This window comes from Pelodiscus sinensis, chromosome 7, assembly GCF_049634645.1.
Source record: "Pelodiscus sinensis isolate JC-2024 chromosome 7, ASM4963464v1, whole genome shotgun sequence".
Lineage (NCBI taxonomy): Eukaryota > Metazoa > Chordata > Testudines > Trionychidae > Pelodiscus > Pelodiscus sinensis.
Window position 1 is genome coordinate 43,088,807 of NC_134717.1, and position 15,854 is coordinate 43,104,660.

A 15,854-nucleotide genomic window follows, 5' to 3' on the forward strand; every position below is an offset into this window, starting at 1 on the left:
GGCACCCCTGGGCCAGCCTCTGTAATTTAACAAATTTCAAGGGAGGAATTAAATACTCTTTTCAGAATGATGTTAGCAAAAAATGTCAACCTCAAGCATATGATTTTCCTACATATATTTTGCTCTTATTGGTCAAAATCACTTACGCTATATCTTTTTATTATCCTTACTATCATCTTTCAATGAATGTCCATCTACAAATTCATTAACTTTGAGACAAATCATTGGTATCCTAATCTTCTGAATCCCATGAAAGACTCACTTTTAAGCTACAATTGCAGCTGCCCCATGCTGTCGTTTACTGTATCATACACATGTCTTTAAAATCTGTAATCAGCATCCACCAGGTGCCGTATCGCATTCAGCACACCACAGTCAGTCAATACAGACATCCCCAAACACACCAAGGCTGGTTTTGTCAAATGTTTTATTGAGTGTAGACATCTGGAGTACTGTAAAACATGCATTATCTGTAGATTCAAAAAGGAGCAAGCCACATTGTCCTCACTGTCAAACGTGTCAGGCTTGGCATACATGATGGAGATTAATGAAGTATCATGAGAGTAATATGGTTCCTGAAAAGCTTCTACAATTTGGAGTAGGGTCTTAATCATTTGAAATGCAAAGCTGCTCACATTTAGCGAACTTATATGTTCACTGGGGGTGCCATATTTTAATTCAAAACAAATGAGAAATTTCACTGGGGAGGGGAGATTTTTTCCTTATGTATACACTGTATGTTTTCTGTTAGATATTCTGTCTAAATAAAAATTCATATGCTTTTTGAAGTAGCACAGTTTATTGTGAACAATGAGCAATATCTAATATTTATTTCTTCTTTGATTGTTGAGGTGTATTAAATTTAAAGAAGATAATATCTCCATCCTCAACTATGTAATTTCTGCCTTGTCGTCTGTATTTCCCAGCACTCTATAAATGGAAAAAAGGAGAAAAAACAGGTTATTACTTTAAAATGAAGTTTGTATTAAAACCCCCTGATTTAAAAATATCATAATTTGTTAAAAATAACACAGTATCATCTCAAATTCAGATTTTGATTCTTGTAATGACTTCCTGGATTTGAGCAGGACTGGACTTTACATACATAGATAACCATAATTTCCTTTCCAATAAACTGATGGTACATAATAATGATGGAGCTTTATAATATGATGTTAATGATGTAGATCTGATGTGTCTGTAAACACCAGCGACTCATTAGAACAAAATAAACAAAACACCATTTTCTCTCTTTCATTCCCACCTCCATAATGTCCTCAGGTGATGAAACTGATGATGGCTATCTAAGACTTTGCTGCTAGAAAGACAATAAAATGGTTTGTCATTGCTCATTCTCATTGCTCTTATACTGGTTTCTTGACCACTTCCAAGTGGTCTGCTGAGCTGCTGCTACCAGTAATGAAGCATGCACTGGCAAAATGAAGATGATCCCACTATGTCAGAAAGTTATAATTGGGCATGCGGAACTCTTCAAGCAGAGCTTCCTTCTATGCTTCTGCACAGGACAGGAAAGCCTGAGAAACAAAGTCTTAGTCTTTGTGTAAGTATTTGTTTGGAATAAATTTAACTAATCAAATTTACCAGTAACACGAAAGTTAGAAGGATGGCATACAAACAAAAGAACAGATGGGACCTGCCAGGTGGGCTGCTGAATGCAGAACAGGGCTGAAAGAGCAGGCTGAAGGCAATGATAGGCTGTTTGGAACTCAAATGTAAAACTACATGTTGGGATAAAAAATAGAACAGATACAAAATAGGTGCAGATGCTATTATGCATTGGTACCTCACTGAACTGAAATGTGAGATAATTTTCTTCTCTCTTTAAAGCTGCCATAGGTTGGTTGGTTTGTTTTTATTAAGCCACGTATAAGGACTTTAGGGAAGGTGTGGGATCTATATGGAGATGCTGATGGTGATAAGGACTACATGGAACATTTACTTTTAAGAAATGATCCACAACATGGACAAATTGAGACCCACTGCTGTACTCAATACTCTTCTTGTTTTGAAGAGTTCTCCTGCTAGGGAAACTGCTCCCACATGAGACTTTGCTCTGCCAGGATTCTCAATGACCTATGGGTGGTGGCATACTAGAAAAACAACGTAGAAAGATGTTCAAAATAATGACCTTAGTTACAGCAGAACAGGTCAGATTAACGTACACAATTAGGCTACGTCTACACTGCAGTGTAGACAGGGCTGTTTTGCGCAAAAACTTCCTTTTGCCCAAGATTCCTTATGCCTTAAAAAAGGAAGTTACAGAATCTTGCACAAAATGTTTTTTTTGTGCAAAACGGCCCCGTTTACACTGTTTGTTTTTGCGCAAAAACCTCTTCCGCAAAAAGCATCGGCAGAGAATATGCAAATGACAGTGAGACAAATGCTAATGAGCGCTTCATTTGCATTGTCTCTGCCGACAAAAGGCTGAAGTGTAGACGTAGCCATACTTTAGGCACTTTTTTGCCACAAAGCCCTACGTTGTGAAACAGCACATTTCCCATGTCGGTGTGTAAGAATACAGAAGCTCAGTGATCTTGTAGCTGTTATTGCCAATTTAAATGGAAGCACCACTGACTCAACTTCTGGTAAATCTCTCAGGCTACATTTGCACAGTGGAGCTATTTCGGGTACCTCTGCATCTTTAAATGCGCCCATTATTTCAAAACATATTTCAAAGTAACAGGTGCGCTAATCCGGCATCCCTATAAGGGTTAAGGGATTTGTCCAAATAGTCCTTTATTTTGAAATAATGGCACTGTGTAGACAGTGCCAAATTTCAAAATAACCTCAAAATAAGTTATGCAATTTGCACAGAGCAAATTGCATAACTTATTTCACGGTAAGGGTGCTGTGTAGATGCACCCTCAGAAGCAAGAGTCTATACAACTAATACTAAATGCTACAGTAATTGACACTATACTATATAGCATGTCTATTAATACTAAATTAAGAGTTTAAGAATGTTTACTTTTTTGGAGAAATTTACTTAGATTATAGAAGGTTTGCCCTCAAGTAATAATAATAGTTCTTCCTTTTGAGGATACTAATAATACTCTAAGTCAAGAGTAATTAGAACTAGAGGAATACACACTAATAAAACAGTCAGCTACAAAAAATCATCAGCAAATATAGGCTGCATACACAGATATGAAGACTTTTTACTAATAAATACATGTATTTTTTACCTGAGGAAATATGAGGTGCGTTATTCACAAATATTTACAGAATAGATTTGTTTACACAAAGTAGCACCAGTTCAGATTTTCTAGGACACCACTGCGTCCTCAAAGTGGTATAGTCTTCTTTCATTAAAAAGATTTTGACATACTAATATACATTTATGTATTTATGTTACTAGTTTACAATTAATTAATAGTGACAGTGTTCCTTTAAATTCTCTAGAGACCATTTAATCCATTTCCATTGCTATCAGAAACACTGGTTGAAAAAATCAATACCCATTTGTGAATCTTGAGTATGTATTAAACAAGACACGTCTAACCAGTTCATTTGCACTTGAAAGCAGCCATCTGTAGAAGCCAGCTTTGCCTAAGCAGATATGATTGCTAATAATGTGATATCCCTGTAGACTACAAAGCCCACACAGAGCTATTCAGCATATAGTTCACAGCACTGGCATTAAATTAGTTATGCTATACTGGTGTTACACACACACACACACACACACACACACACACACACACACACACACACACACACAATCAAACTTAAAAAAATTGATCAACTTGATAACATACAAAGCAAGCAACTCCAAATACCAGTTATTTCAACTGAATTCAAAAGATCCCATTTAATTTAGAAATTTAGCAATACCGTAAGTTAATTAATATGATCTACAGCCTGAGACAGAGTTTTTCAATTTATATTTTAAAAGTCTATATAATATCATACATTTTTCTGAAAGCAAGGATTTCCTTTTCACCATTTTCCTTGGTTTTTAAAAAGTTTGTATAATCAAACAAATATTCATGCCCTATAGATATATTACAAAGTTGTTCATAACAAAATCATTTCATTATGATTTATATTGGGAGCACAGAAAAGTCAGAATTTCTGGATTCTTACATTGGGAGAAAAAGTTTAACGCCTCTCTTCCCCCCCAAAAATCAGGGAGAGAAAAAAAAAAACTTACTGAAGACCAAAAATCTACCAAGGTGATGTAGCTGTTAAGCAGGATACTCATATTTGTATTTCAGCAACTACTGATGGTATAATTTGAGTACCAGCTACATAAACAAGCTTTGACTAGGGAATATTAAATTTATTTATAGCTGTGGTTTAGCTGTACAACTGTAAATTCTACTTCCCTTTTCACAAGATAGCTCACATGCAACAATAAACCAATTATACTGAGATTTCCCCCCACCCTCGTTCCTGGGGTTCAAACAGACCTATTAAAGCCCTGCTGTTCAGTATCATTTTCCTTGGTGATATTACTGAGAGTACACAGAATCTGAAATAGTAATTTTGTATAGCTTCCAAGCTATCAATAGCAAAAAAATGAGGCAGCATCTTTTATATTATTTAATACATCATAGTAGGAGCCTTCAAATATTGTGATGAATTAAATCTAACTAACCTTTTTAAAACCTCAAATTTTATAAAATCTCTCTCTTAAGGTTAGAAATGCAATACTCATCAAGTCTACCTGAAATAAATTAAAATTCTACTTCCCTATTATAAAAGCAAAATTTGCAAGGACTGCAATATCTTTACAAAGAAACAGCTCTGCTTACTATATTTATTTGCCATGTATAATTTTACTCAAACGTTTAATAAATTCAAATCAAATTTATCAAAATAACAAGGGCACAACTTTGGGCACCCAATCAGTCTCTGCCCTCTAGTGTTGAAAAAACAGATAAAATGCCTCATTTTCATGGATGTATACAGCACATGAAAAAAAATTACAAAGTGTCAGTACAAGAAAAAAGTTTTTCACGTAATTAACTTATAGCCAATTCAGAAAATAATAACCAGGAAACTATCTATTGTACATGGCTACATAAAATTACTGTGTGCACTGTAAAATCTTGATGTCTACTGCATCAAAGCATTTAGTTTAAGCATGATATCTGCAGTACATCCTATTCTTAAGATGAAGATGCCTCCACATTTTGTAAGAAAATTAACTGCTGAACATGGTAAAAGTTAAATCATGCCTGCTATAGTCTGAAAGAATATTGCTAATAAAACAATTATTTCAGTAATATTTCCTTAAATGTTTCCATTAGAAATTTAACACACAGTTGTCGCACAATATTCTCACTGTTGACTTAAAACAAACTTACTTCTTATCAAAAGAAATATTGTGCACGTATGGGGGAGGGGGGAGGGAGTTGAAGTAATCTGAAAGCTAGCCATCCAATTAAAATACTCAATTTTCTAAAGAGTTAAAATATTTTTTAAATATTAAAAAAATATCAGTGGGGTCTCACATATTAAAATTAGGTGGTTAATGTTATAAACCTATGTGAAACTCTCTCAACTCTTGTTCATAATGTTGACATTTTGTCTGTTAGAGGTCATATTTCAGTTACGAAAATTGTCATCTCTGTTAGTTCAAGTACTGTATTTTAATTTTTTTTCCAAGTATAAAATGACAGTACATCTGTGGTCTATTAGAAATAACTGTCAGAGTCACTTACCACCAGAGGTTTCTTCCCAATGAAAGCACAGTCCTGAAATGGGAATACGGTGTGTATGGGGGAGGGGCACACAGGAAAAGATGGGGTGCTCACCTTGACAGCTGCTTCCGAACCTTCTTCTTTAAAGTCTTCATATTTCATTACTTCAGCCATAATGAAACCCTTTTCAAAATCTGTGTGAATCTTTCCTGCTGCCTGAGGAGCCTTCGTCCCTTTCTGTCAGAGGAAAGACCAGAAAAAAATTAATTGCATTTAAGAAGATTGATTGCAGGAGAGAGGTTTCTCCTTTCTCATTTACTTTCAGGCTCTACTGAAACTTTTGTTTCATATCAGTTGGAATATTAGGCATACAACTGGCAAATTCTCAATATTGGGACATACTGATAGATACTTTTAGCACAGAGAAACCAACTGATACTAAAGAAGGGCAGCTTTGTTTTTTCCTAATGGGAACCAACAGCCATATTGATTTTATAAGCTCTGATTGTGTTCTGTTGTGAGATTCACTTTGATCTCCAGTTCTTTCCAGAGAAACTGAGGAAAAGAAGATTTTTAAATAACTTTAAAGCTGAATTATCAAACACTACAGTTGAGTCCAAATAAATATTCTCTGTCATTCAATTACACTACATAATCTATTTAGTAAGTATATTTGGATCCATAAATATATTTTAAAAAATATCCAAATGACATAATATCTTATTACACAAGCACAAATACAGAATAATTTTTTTTAAAATTGCCATCCAATGATAGTTTAAGAATAAATACAACAATGAAAATATATAACTACATATATTCATGCAATCTTCAAAAAGAGGATTTAAATTTCTGTAGAAGAAGAATGCATGCTATCTGTCTTGAATTACAAGGGCATACATTCTGTGCACACACAGCCATGGAAAGAAATTTGAGAAATAATGGTGACCTAAAGGCTGCTTAATAAAGCATGTTAAAGTGCTAAGGAGTCTGACACTGTAAAGCACAGTTTTTACAATAAAAGATGTATTGGGTTAATATGGGTACTCACTGATGCTTACCTTACTAAATATCTTAGCACATTAAATCAAGGATACTTACAATCAGTCTTAAGATAAACCAGCTTTCAAATTTTCTAGCAAAAGGCAAACATCTTTCCTACTAGAAATGCTGAAGTTTTGGGAGGTGGTTTTTCAAACAATTGCAAATAATGCAGAGTAGCAATATATCCATGATTTAACGTTATTTTATGAACCTATATAATGAACCTTGGCTAGGAGTCATAACCTCCAGGGGGATGGAATGAAGAAAACTTAAAATTAAATCCCATGAAAAACATATTTAACATCAAGATGAAATGCCTAAACATTTAAAGTAATATTAAATCAAAATAAAAATTTAACAGAATAAATTACAGTGGCTATTGAAAACAGAAATTATTTTCTTTGAAAAGAAATCAAAGCAGCACTGAAATTCATTACATAGCACTAAAATAAGTGGAAGCAGCAGATTAAAACTCAATGACACATTCACTACCTCTGAAAGTTGATATTTTTATAATCTGTAGAATAAAATGTAACTATATGCATTTCAAAATATTTTTCAGTACTAATCTCTATATTATAATGTATTTACATTTAAAAGCAAACCATTACAGCTCAGCTCTTATTGTCCTCAGGGAATAAATTAGTCTCTCTGTATGGTTGTAATCAGACTACATGGATATTTAAACACATATAATATAATTTTTAGACATATGTAACTGGACAAAACATGTAAAACTATCAAAATAAACTACTTCTAAATATTAACATCAGTAAAAGACCTTAATTATTACAATGATTTTAGGTGTTGAGCCCAACTGTGTATCCACGAGGAATATAATGATGTTATATTGCTTTTATTGCTGAAAATGTAATCCGAGCAAAGCAAAGGAGGAAAGAACCACCCGCAACCCAAACAAACTTAGCGAATACAAAATGAAAAGCAACATCAATTTCACTCCAGACAAACCCAGTCACACAGATTAAGCAAGCACAATACTGGTACGTCTTATCTCTGACCACAGGAGGAGGGTAGACAGATTCTACAGGATGAAGAAATTCAGACTATGTAATAGGCAGAATCAATTGTTACCTGCCTCAATCAATGCAGCTCCACTTTCACTGTTCAGCAGCTCACAAATAATTAAAGTTATCCTGGACAAAAACCTCATCTGTAATGACTAGCTAACCGCCACCATGACAAACTTCAAAGTCAGTGATATCAATCTGAATTCAATAGTGTGGAACTGGATGTAGCTGATGAATAAGTATGAATCTTACCCTGATGGTCCATGCACGCACTTCATCTGGGCCTGCAGTGAAAAAGTATTCTAGTTGGAGTGCTGCATACCCAGCCTTAATGATCTTTGGTAAAGCACTGAAATAAAAATCAAACCAATTCATTCAATATACACACAAGAAACAGCTAAATACCTCGAGTAATCAATTTACAGGAAAAAGCATCATATAGTTGGAAAAATCTGGATCTTCTTTCTTATTACTTTTAAACATGTTGGTAAGCAGAATAGATGCTTTTTAAAAAACTCCTTGTAGTAGAATTACTTTTTACTACGCCAACACAAAGACAGTATTTTGATTTGTTTATTCTGCAAAACACAGAAAGACAGGAGAGATTTAAATCATCCCATCACACAGTACTTTTGGTCTCATGTAAATTATTTCAGGACCTTCAGTAATGAAAGAACAATTGTCTTATTTAAATTCAATATTCAAACAATTTATTACAGTTATTCAGAAAAATTATGGCAAATTTCTCTCACCATCCCAAGTCCCCTTAGATGACGAAAGAGTTTTGGTGATCATTTCTTCTCAAAAATATACATAACTAATACCCATGTTATAATTAAAACACTGTACAGAGATGACAGATGACAGTTAAAAACTTAATTTAAAATAAATCTTTTCACTCTGTCTCATGGTAAAGAAAGGAGAAGATTCCTTCTTTATAATGGTAATTACTCTGTCATTTATTATTCTATCAGCACAAGCAATTAAATTACTGCAAGGAAATAGTTGATAATAAAGTGTAGGGAAAATGAATGCTAATTAACCTTTGTGTCATGTTCTCTTCCAGATACTTCTGTTTCTCCTCAGCACTCATTTCTTGCAACTTGAGTTCCAAGGCCCCACTAAAAGGAATGACCAAGGCACCTGGGTCATGCTTGTCCACCCACTTTATAATTTTTATCAACCTGTAGACAAAAAAGGGCACAACATTATCTTGTAGTGCATGCATGACTGTACCACATTCATTATTATCAAGTAGCACATACATATTCATAAGGATTGCACGGTTTTATGATGCCATCTTTTTGTGTATTGCTTTCCAAGGTCAAGGCATTAGCAGGCAGCAATTGCTTCAGGTGTACTACATTAATATTTTACTGTTATCTGGTTTTGCTTCAGAATATATTCTATAAGAAACACGAATCAATTTTAGAAAATATACATCTTTAATGTCGGACAAAGATTTAGTTAAGTTAAAGCTGCCCGTCTGCTTCAGTCAAACTTTGAGATTCTATGGACATAATTTTTCTTAGACTTCCAAAAGTGATACTTTTATCATATAAGGTAAAAATAGGATCTTCCGTTTTTCTTCAGCTGTTTCCTTTTATGAGCATGTCTTAGAGCAGACGAAACAGGCAGGTAGAGAGAACATAAGGCTCTACAGTTTCCCACACAGCAAGCAGCAGCCAAGTTCTGTTGACTATTGAGCATGGTATATATCATAGCTAATGAATACAAGACCACATGTTTCTTCTAGTTCCTCCCACCTTTTATTACTTCCAAAGGATAAAAATCTTTGAATGTTAGCAACAATTCCATTTTTGAATGAAGAGTCACAAACATCTCTACCTCTCGTCATTATCAATAACTCTAGCAATACTAGTATTTGCTGTTTATAAACACCACCCAACTCAATTTTCAGATAAGACGAACTGCCAGATTAGAACTACATGGATCTGTAGAGCTAGTTTCTTAAGGGTTTACTAACCTGTCACAAAACAATTTTTCTAAAAAATTAGTGTGTAGGTTCATAAATTACTAATACATTTAAATAAATACAAGATCACTAAAATTTAACAAATTAAAAGCCTAAGCACATCTGTGATTCCAAATAATATATATTAGGCGATTCAATGAGGACATTCATAAATTATTTGAAAAGGATTATGTCTTTGTAATGTTATTTACATAACAATATTTTAGATTAAGCTCTTATTTTTTCCCATTAACTCCTGACATAGTCAGAAAGTAACCTTAACAGGTATGGCGTCCAGGAAATATTCTTGACATCCAACGCGTAGAATTCAATATAGCAGTATGGGTGCTATGGCTGCCTCATACCTAAAGAGCCCACATAACATATGGTTTTTACACTTGCCGAGTTCTTATTCTTAGTTCCACTAATCTCCCAGATTTAGACTAAGGTTTTAACAGCTATTATGGTAAAGTGCTTTGAAAGTGTGGCCAGCAATCCTTTAAATAATCAATGCAAATGTCACCTCAGGGAAAAAAAATGAACTAAACCACAAGTTCATCAACACACATTTGTCTGAGAAAATAGCAGGGGATCAGAGCTATTATGAGATTAAGTGCATGGCACACTGAGTAGGGTTTTAGATGGGACAAAGAATATAAAAGTTCACTCAACAGTTTTCACACGTTTGTTATATAAGGCTGCTCTTCTATCATTTACTTATGTAAATAGCTCATCAGTAGTTTTCAATCCTCATTATACAAATCTTTTTTCCTTCAGTTATCAAGTAAAAATTGATTGGTAGCAAAGTCTGATATTGAGATAGTGTTGCCTTCCCAAGTTTCTGAACTGAAAATAACACTAACCAGTTCATATTTCTGAAACCTCATGGGACATTTAACTCCAGAACAGCAGCATTTCTCAAACTGACATTTTCAGTAACACAAATTACTAAACATTTGTATATCAAAAGTCATAACTTACCACTACTAGCCATTTACTCAAAGGAATACTTAGAAATCCTGCTATTTGCAGTTGTACTTCAAAAGGTATAAATTTATTTTGTTTAAAAAGTAAGCATTTAATATTCTGACTTTTATGCTAACTAGATAATGTACCATGTGACCAAGTGAAAGAAAAGCATGAACCATACAAACAAAACAAAGTGAAATCAGTGTAATAATAATGTCTAAAATCAGATACAAATTTTGTTTGGAAAATAATGGTCAAAACTCAAACTAAGAACAGTTGTGGAACAACAAGATAAGAAATAATTACTTTGGATAAAACACCAATTCAGAATAATAATAGTCCTACAGTGTCATTTTAACAGCTTTTCCATTGAGTCCTTAGAGGGATTATTTGCATTCCTCAGGTATTATATTGTACAATTCAGATGAATAAAGACTTACAAATCATTTCTCTACCGCCAGTGAGAGACTTTGATCCAGTGAATACACCATTGTACCTTAACTATAATTGGCAAAAATCCTGACAGTGTAGAGCATCACAAGCTTAATAACAAAGGGGAATATCTCAAAGTGTTGACAGATGATCTTCATAATGCAGAAGCAGAGCTGGTACATTTTAGCAATAAATGAGCACTGAGGTCTAAAGGTCTCTGAAGTGACTGACATCAGACCTGCCACAGGCTCACTAAAAGAATAAGGTACTGCATCACACTCTGTAGAGACAGTTAGGTTCTCTGTCTGTGTGCTTCACTTTTGTGACTTTCAATGTCATAGGAAATACTAAAAAGAAACAGTGAGGAATTTCTGTAACACTGACCAAAACAGACTACCAAAATCAAGAGTATGGGAAGCATAAAAGCCTGCTGGAACAAAACTCTGAACTTTTTCCAAACCATATACCGGTGACTGATAACTTAATCAATGCAAGAATTAAAATGTTAAACTTGCTTTTTTACACTAAGAATCAAAACTGCCAAAAAAAGTAAAAAAAATCCTTCAAACAAAACTCTTGTGGCAGAAACAATTGATGCCAACTTCTACATTTCTTTGAGTATATTATTATTATTACAGGAACATGCTAGAAATGTCTATAAAAACATGAGGAGATACGAGACTTATCTGGAATTATGCAAAGGTAAGCAAATCCTAAAGAATTTCTCAAAGCAATTGATGTTATACTTGAAAAAAGGAAGAACAATTTCCTTCATAGTTTGTTTAGCTTACAGAAACACTATCAACTTAAAAATTGCAGTTGTCTGAATTTTTAAAAAACTATTATAACATCTGAAATAACTGTAAGAGAAATAAGAAAAATGTATTTCCTACAACTCTGCTTTTTTTTTGCATCTGCCAGCACTTAGTGAAACTAATTAACATAAAATCACAAGTATAATGTGCACCTATGTATAACGTGTACCCTACCTTTTCAATGTCAGAATCATGGAAAAAATTGAACTCCTATATATAATGCGCACCTATATATCTACAGTCTCCCAAAAGGTCCACCAGCACCAAGCCCAGCCTCGCCCGCTTCCCAGAGCTGGCCCCGGGCTGCCCGTGTGTCCTGCCGAGCTCATGCCTGCTGCGGGGGCCCCCGGGAGCAGCTACCTCCTCCAAGAGCCTCTCCAAGCGGAGGCTCCACCAGACCCGCAGCCTGGACCCGGCCAGCATTGGTAGCTGCAGCTGAGAGTAGGGGGACGGCCTGGCCAGGAAAGTTGGTGGCCCCTCAGCAGAGTGCCTCACCGCCTTCTCCTCCCGTGCCCTGCTGTGCCCAAGGGGCGTCGCACTCTGTGGCTCGCTCTCCACTCCCAGCCTGCCTCGGGGGCCCCTGGGTGCAGCCTGAAGGAGCCAGGGCGCTGCAGCCTGGCAGCATCACCGTCGCCTCACCTTGTCTGGGAGCCAAAACAAAACTTTTAAAAATAACTGCTATGTATAATGCACACCCTGACTTTGACCCAGAAAATAAAAATCAGAAAAAAAGTGTGCATTATACTCGAGATTTTACGGTATGCAGTTTCCCCTATACAGTCAATCTGTTTCTTTTTCACTGAATGGGTCTATCACAAGTTACTGAGGAGATAAAAATACTCTGAAATCAGAAAATGTAATGGTAAAACCATCATCATAAGCAGAACGGTTCGGGGCAGATGTAGTACCTAAAACTAGTTTTAACTCATTTTTTAAATTGTATTTTCAAGTTGTCAGTGTCCCTTTAAACACAGTAACTGAAAACTATGTTAGACTGATTATAGTATTTAGCTATTCCATAGGTTGGAGTAAAAGGGTTATATCTTTTTATATTTGCATTTTAAGTTTAATAATGTAGTAATGTAAGGTAATATATTTAACATTTTTTTAAGCAAGCCCTTTAGTTAAATATACATTTCTTTGTTTTAAAGTTTAGTAAGTAAAGAGACAGGGTTTTGGTATTGTGTCTATGTTAATGAGATTAGAAATATCGAAGACCCAGGTCTTCGATGTGAATTGTTTTGCTTTTGCTTAATATAAAGCAGTACTGTTTACCTCTGAAGGTTTCTGTGAAAGACTGTTTGTGTGAATGAGAAATGTATCATCATAAAGATAAAGGTGTGAAGGCCACCATTAGAGCCAGATTGCCAAGAAAGGAGGGGGCAATGAGGGTGAAAGACAGACTGCCAAGAGACATAGCAGCATCAGAACCACCATCAGTGCGTACCCATGGTCAAGGATTGGCAGAACTGACGACTCTAAAGGTGAAGCTGGCACCCTTAAAAGATAAATAATTACAGGATGAGCTTCTTGGAGATGTTTGGAATGTCAACATAAAAAAACAAAAAACAAAAACAGTAACCGGTCACAGACTGACACAGTGAAATCCATAGAGGAAAGGATTATAAAAGCAGGGTGCTTTGCTATGGGACTTTGGGTTCGTCTTGCCACCAACTCCAGGAGAGCATCAGATCGCGACCGACAAAGCTAGGCTCCCCCTCTGTGATCAATCTGGCTGGCGGCTAAATTGATCCAGACTCTGGACTGGTAACTATAACATCGTCTGGCGGAACTCTCTCTCTCTGTGTGTGTGAGAGATTGAAAAGCATATGCTACTGTTGTATTCTCAATAAATACAGCGTACTGCCTTTTCCCCTATAAAAGATCTCATGTGCTTTGTTTACAATTAACACACATATTTTTCACATGTGCTAAATGTTGAACAGGTTGAAACTCTCTTAACTGGGATTCTCTGGTCTGGAAACATCCATAGTCCAGCATGGATGTTGCAGAAACAGAGTCCCAGTGGAGGGCCAACAGTAAGGATCCCTGCGGGGCTGCCAGGGTAGTGTGCTGCCTGCAGAGAGCAGATGGTGGAGGTACTCAGCTCATGGCAGCAGGGCTACCCAGTGGGGCTGGGTGCCCCAGCGCATGGCACACACACAGCTGCCCAGGGAACTACAGCAGCATACAGGGCTACTCATGGAGCCACGGCAGTGATGACTGCTCAGCAGGGCAGCAGGGGATGGGGAGCTGGCTGGGAGGCCAGCAGCTGGATCTGGGGTGCCGATGGCGGGAGGGTGGGGGTAAAAAAATGACCTCCCCATGTCCAGCAAAATCCTTCATCTGGGACCAGTCAGGTTCTGAGTGTGCTGGGCCAGGGAGGTCCAACCTGAATTATATACAAAATTAAGCTCTCAAGGCACCAGCTTTATAGGAATGAAAACTGTATTTTGAGAAATAAGAAAAAACAAGAGGGAGCTGAAACTGTGGAAAGACCTGGTAAGCAGAACCCTCGTGTAACTAAATACTTTCTGCTCTCCTTTGTATGTTATAACCAGAGTAACAGTACATGTTGCAACAATATAATGGGACAGAATCTCAATTAAAATATATATTTTTTTAAAAAGTGAGAAGAGGGGAGTGGGGACAGGAGTGGGAGAAATTTTTTATACTATTCAAATGCACTAAGTGTGCCAAAAACTGGAATCTGGGTTGCTCCTTCACTCAATCAGAACCTCAGATCCACAAACAAGAGAAGATTTGGCGCTTTCCCTCCCGTTCAGATATCAACATATCTTCACTAATTTGTTGATAACTTCCTAAGCAGGACCCAAACTCTGGACCATAGTCTCCAGCAAACAGACTGACTGACAGTTCAACCAATTTACCTATACATTAATAGTCCCTGCCTGGTAATTGATCATAACCCTGAACCGGAAAATAAAATTAATCTCATTGGTCTGAAATTGAGAAAGTTGATGTGTGCCTTCATTTCTGTTCTTGATCTCACCCTTCGGGCGTTTCTGTACACTGAGGCTCACGAGAGAGCATGCTATTCAATTATTTTACTTGCTGTTGCAGCTAACACAGTGTTTCTCAAAGCGGTCTGAAAAACGACTTTGAGAAACCTGCTAACTGGCTGCTGCAGAGTGTTTACTTAGTGGCTTTCACACCCACAGAATCTCATGGCTCCCATTGCCTCCAGATTGTTGTTTACAGCCAAAGGGAGCCCAGGGAAGCAGTGGCCTGTCCCACGCCACTTCCCATAGCGCTTCTTGACAGCAAATGGCAAACCAGAGCCAATGGGAGCTGTGAGGCTTCATGGCGGCAGAATCGGTAAGTAATCACAGTGGAGCGGCCACTTAGCAGGCTTTTCAAAGTAGTTTTACAGACCACTTTGAATAACACTGACCTAACAGGTGGTTTGACTGACTTCCATATTGAGAATAAATGGACATCTGAAACTAATCTGACTAGTGGTTCCATTGAGTCAAAATGTTTTTTACTTGAGGACGATATGTCTTGTCCCATGACTGCAGTTCTGCAAATATGATCACTATTTCCAGCATCCGAAATATGTGATGGTTAATGGGGTCTGCATATCCCTGAACTTCTGTAATATGAACTTTTCCACTGTCTCCTATGAAAAGAAGGCTGACCTGATAGTGTCAAAAATGACTCTCCAATGAATATGGACTAAAAAACCCAGTTACCTACCTTTCCACAACTGTTGGTCTTTGAAATGTGTTGCTCCTGTCCATTCCAACAGATATGCATGCAGGCACAATCACCGGAAAGCTTTTACCCTAGTGACATCCGTCAGATTGGCGTTGGAGCTCCCTGGAGTGGTACCGCTATAGTGGTGCATATAAGACACTGGTGACCCCCCCAACCTCCTCAGTTCCTTCTTGCTGGGATA

The 15,854-nt window shown here is 36.6% G+C and overlaps 1 protein-coding gene and 1 long non-coding RNA gene across 8 annotated transcripts in view; one reads left to right on the forward strand and one right to left on the reverse strand.

Annotated features, from left to right (window-relative positions):
- Window positions 1–410: 410 nt before the first annotated feature.
- Window positions 411–15,854, reverse strand: part of OLA1 (Obg like ATPase 1) — a 215,301-nt gene continuing 199,857 nt past the window's right edge. For all 7 annotated transcript variants that reach the window (XM_075933649.1, XM_006116487.4, XM_075933646.1 and 4 more), the window contains 4 exons: window positions 8,785–8,925; window positions 7,994–8,090; window positions 5,784–5,906; window positions 411–930 (listed from right to left, as the gene is read on the reverse strand). In XM_075933649.1, the coding sequence (XP_075789764.1) occupies window positions 829–930; window positions 5,784–5,906; window positions 7,994–8,090; window positions 8,785–8,925 (463 nt within the window). In that variant the 3' untranslated portion in view covers window positions 411–828. The remainder of the gene's footprint in view (window positions 931–5,783; window positions 5,907–7,993; window positions 8,091–8,784; window positions 8,926–15,854) is intronic.
- On the forward strand, window positions 926–12,704 carry LOC142830195 (uncharacterized). The gene is made up of 3 exons (XR_012905222.1): window positions 926–1,561; window positions 11,756–11,819; window positions 12,174–12,704. It is a non-coding gene; the product is annotated as an uncharacterized LOC142830195 (long non-coding RNA).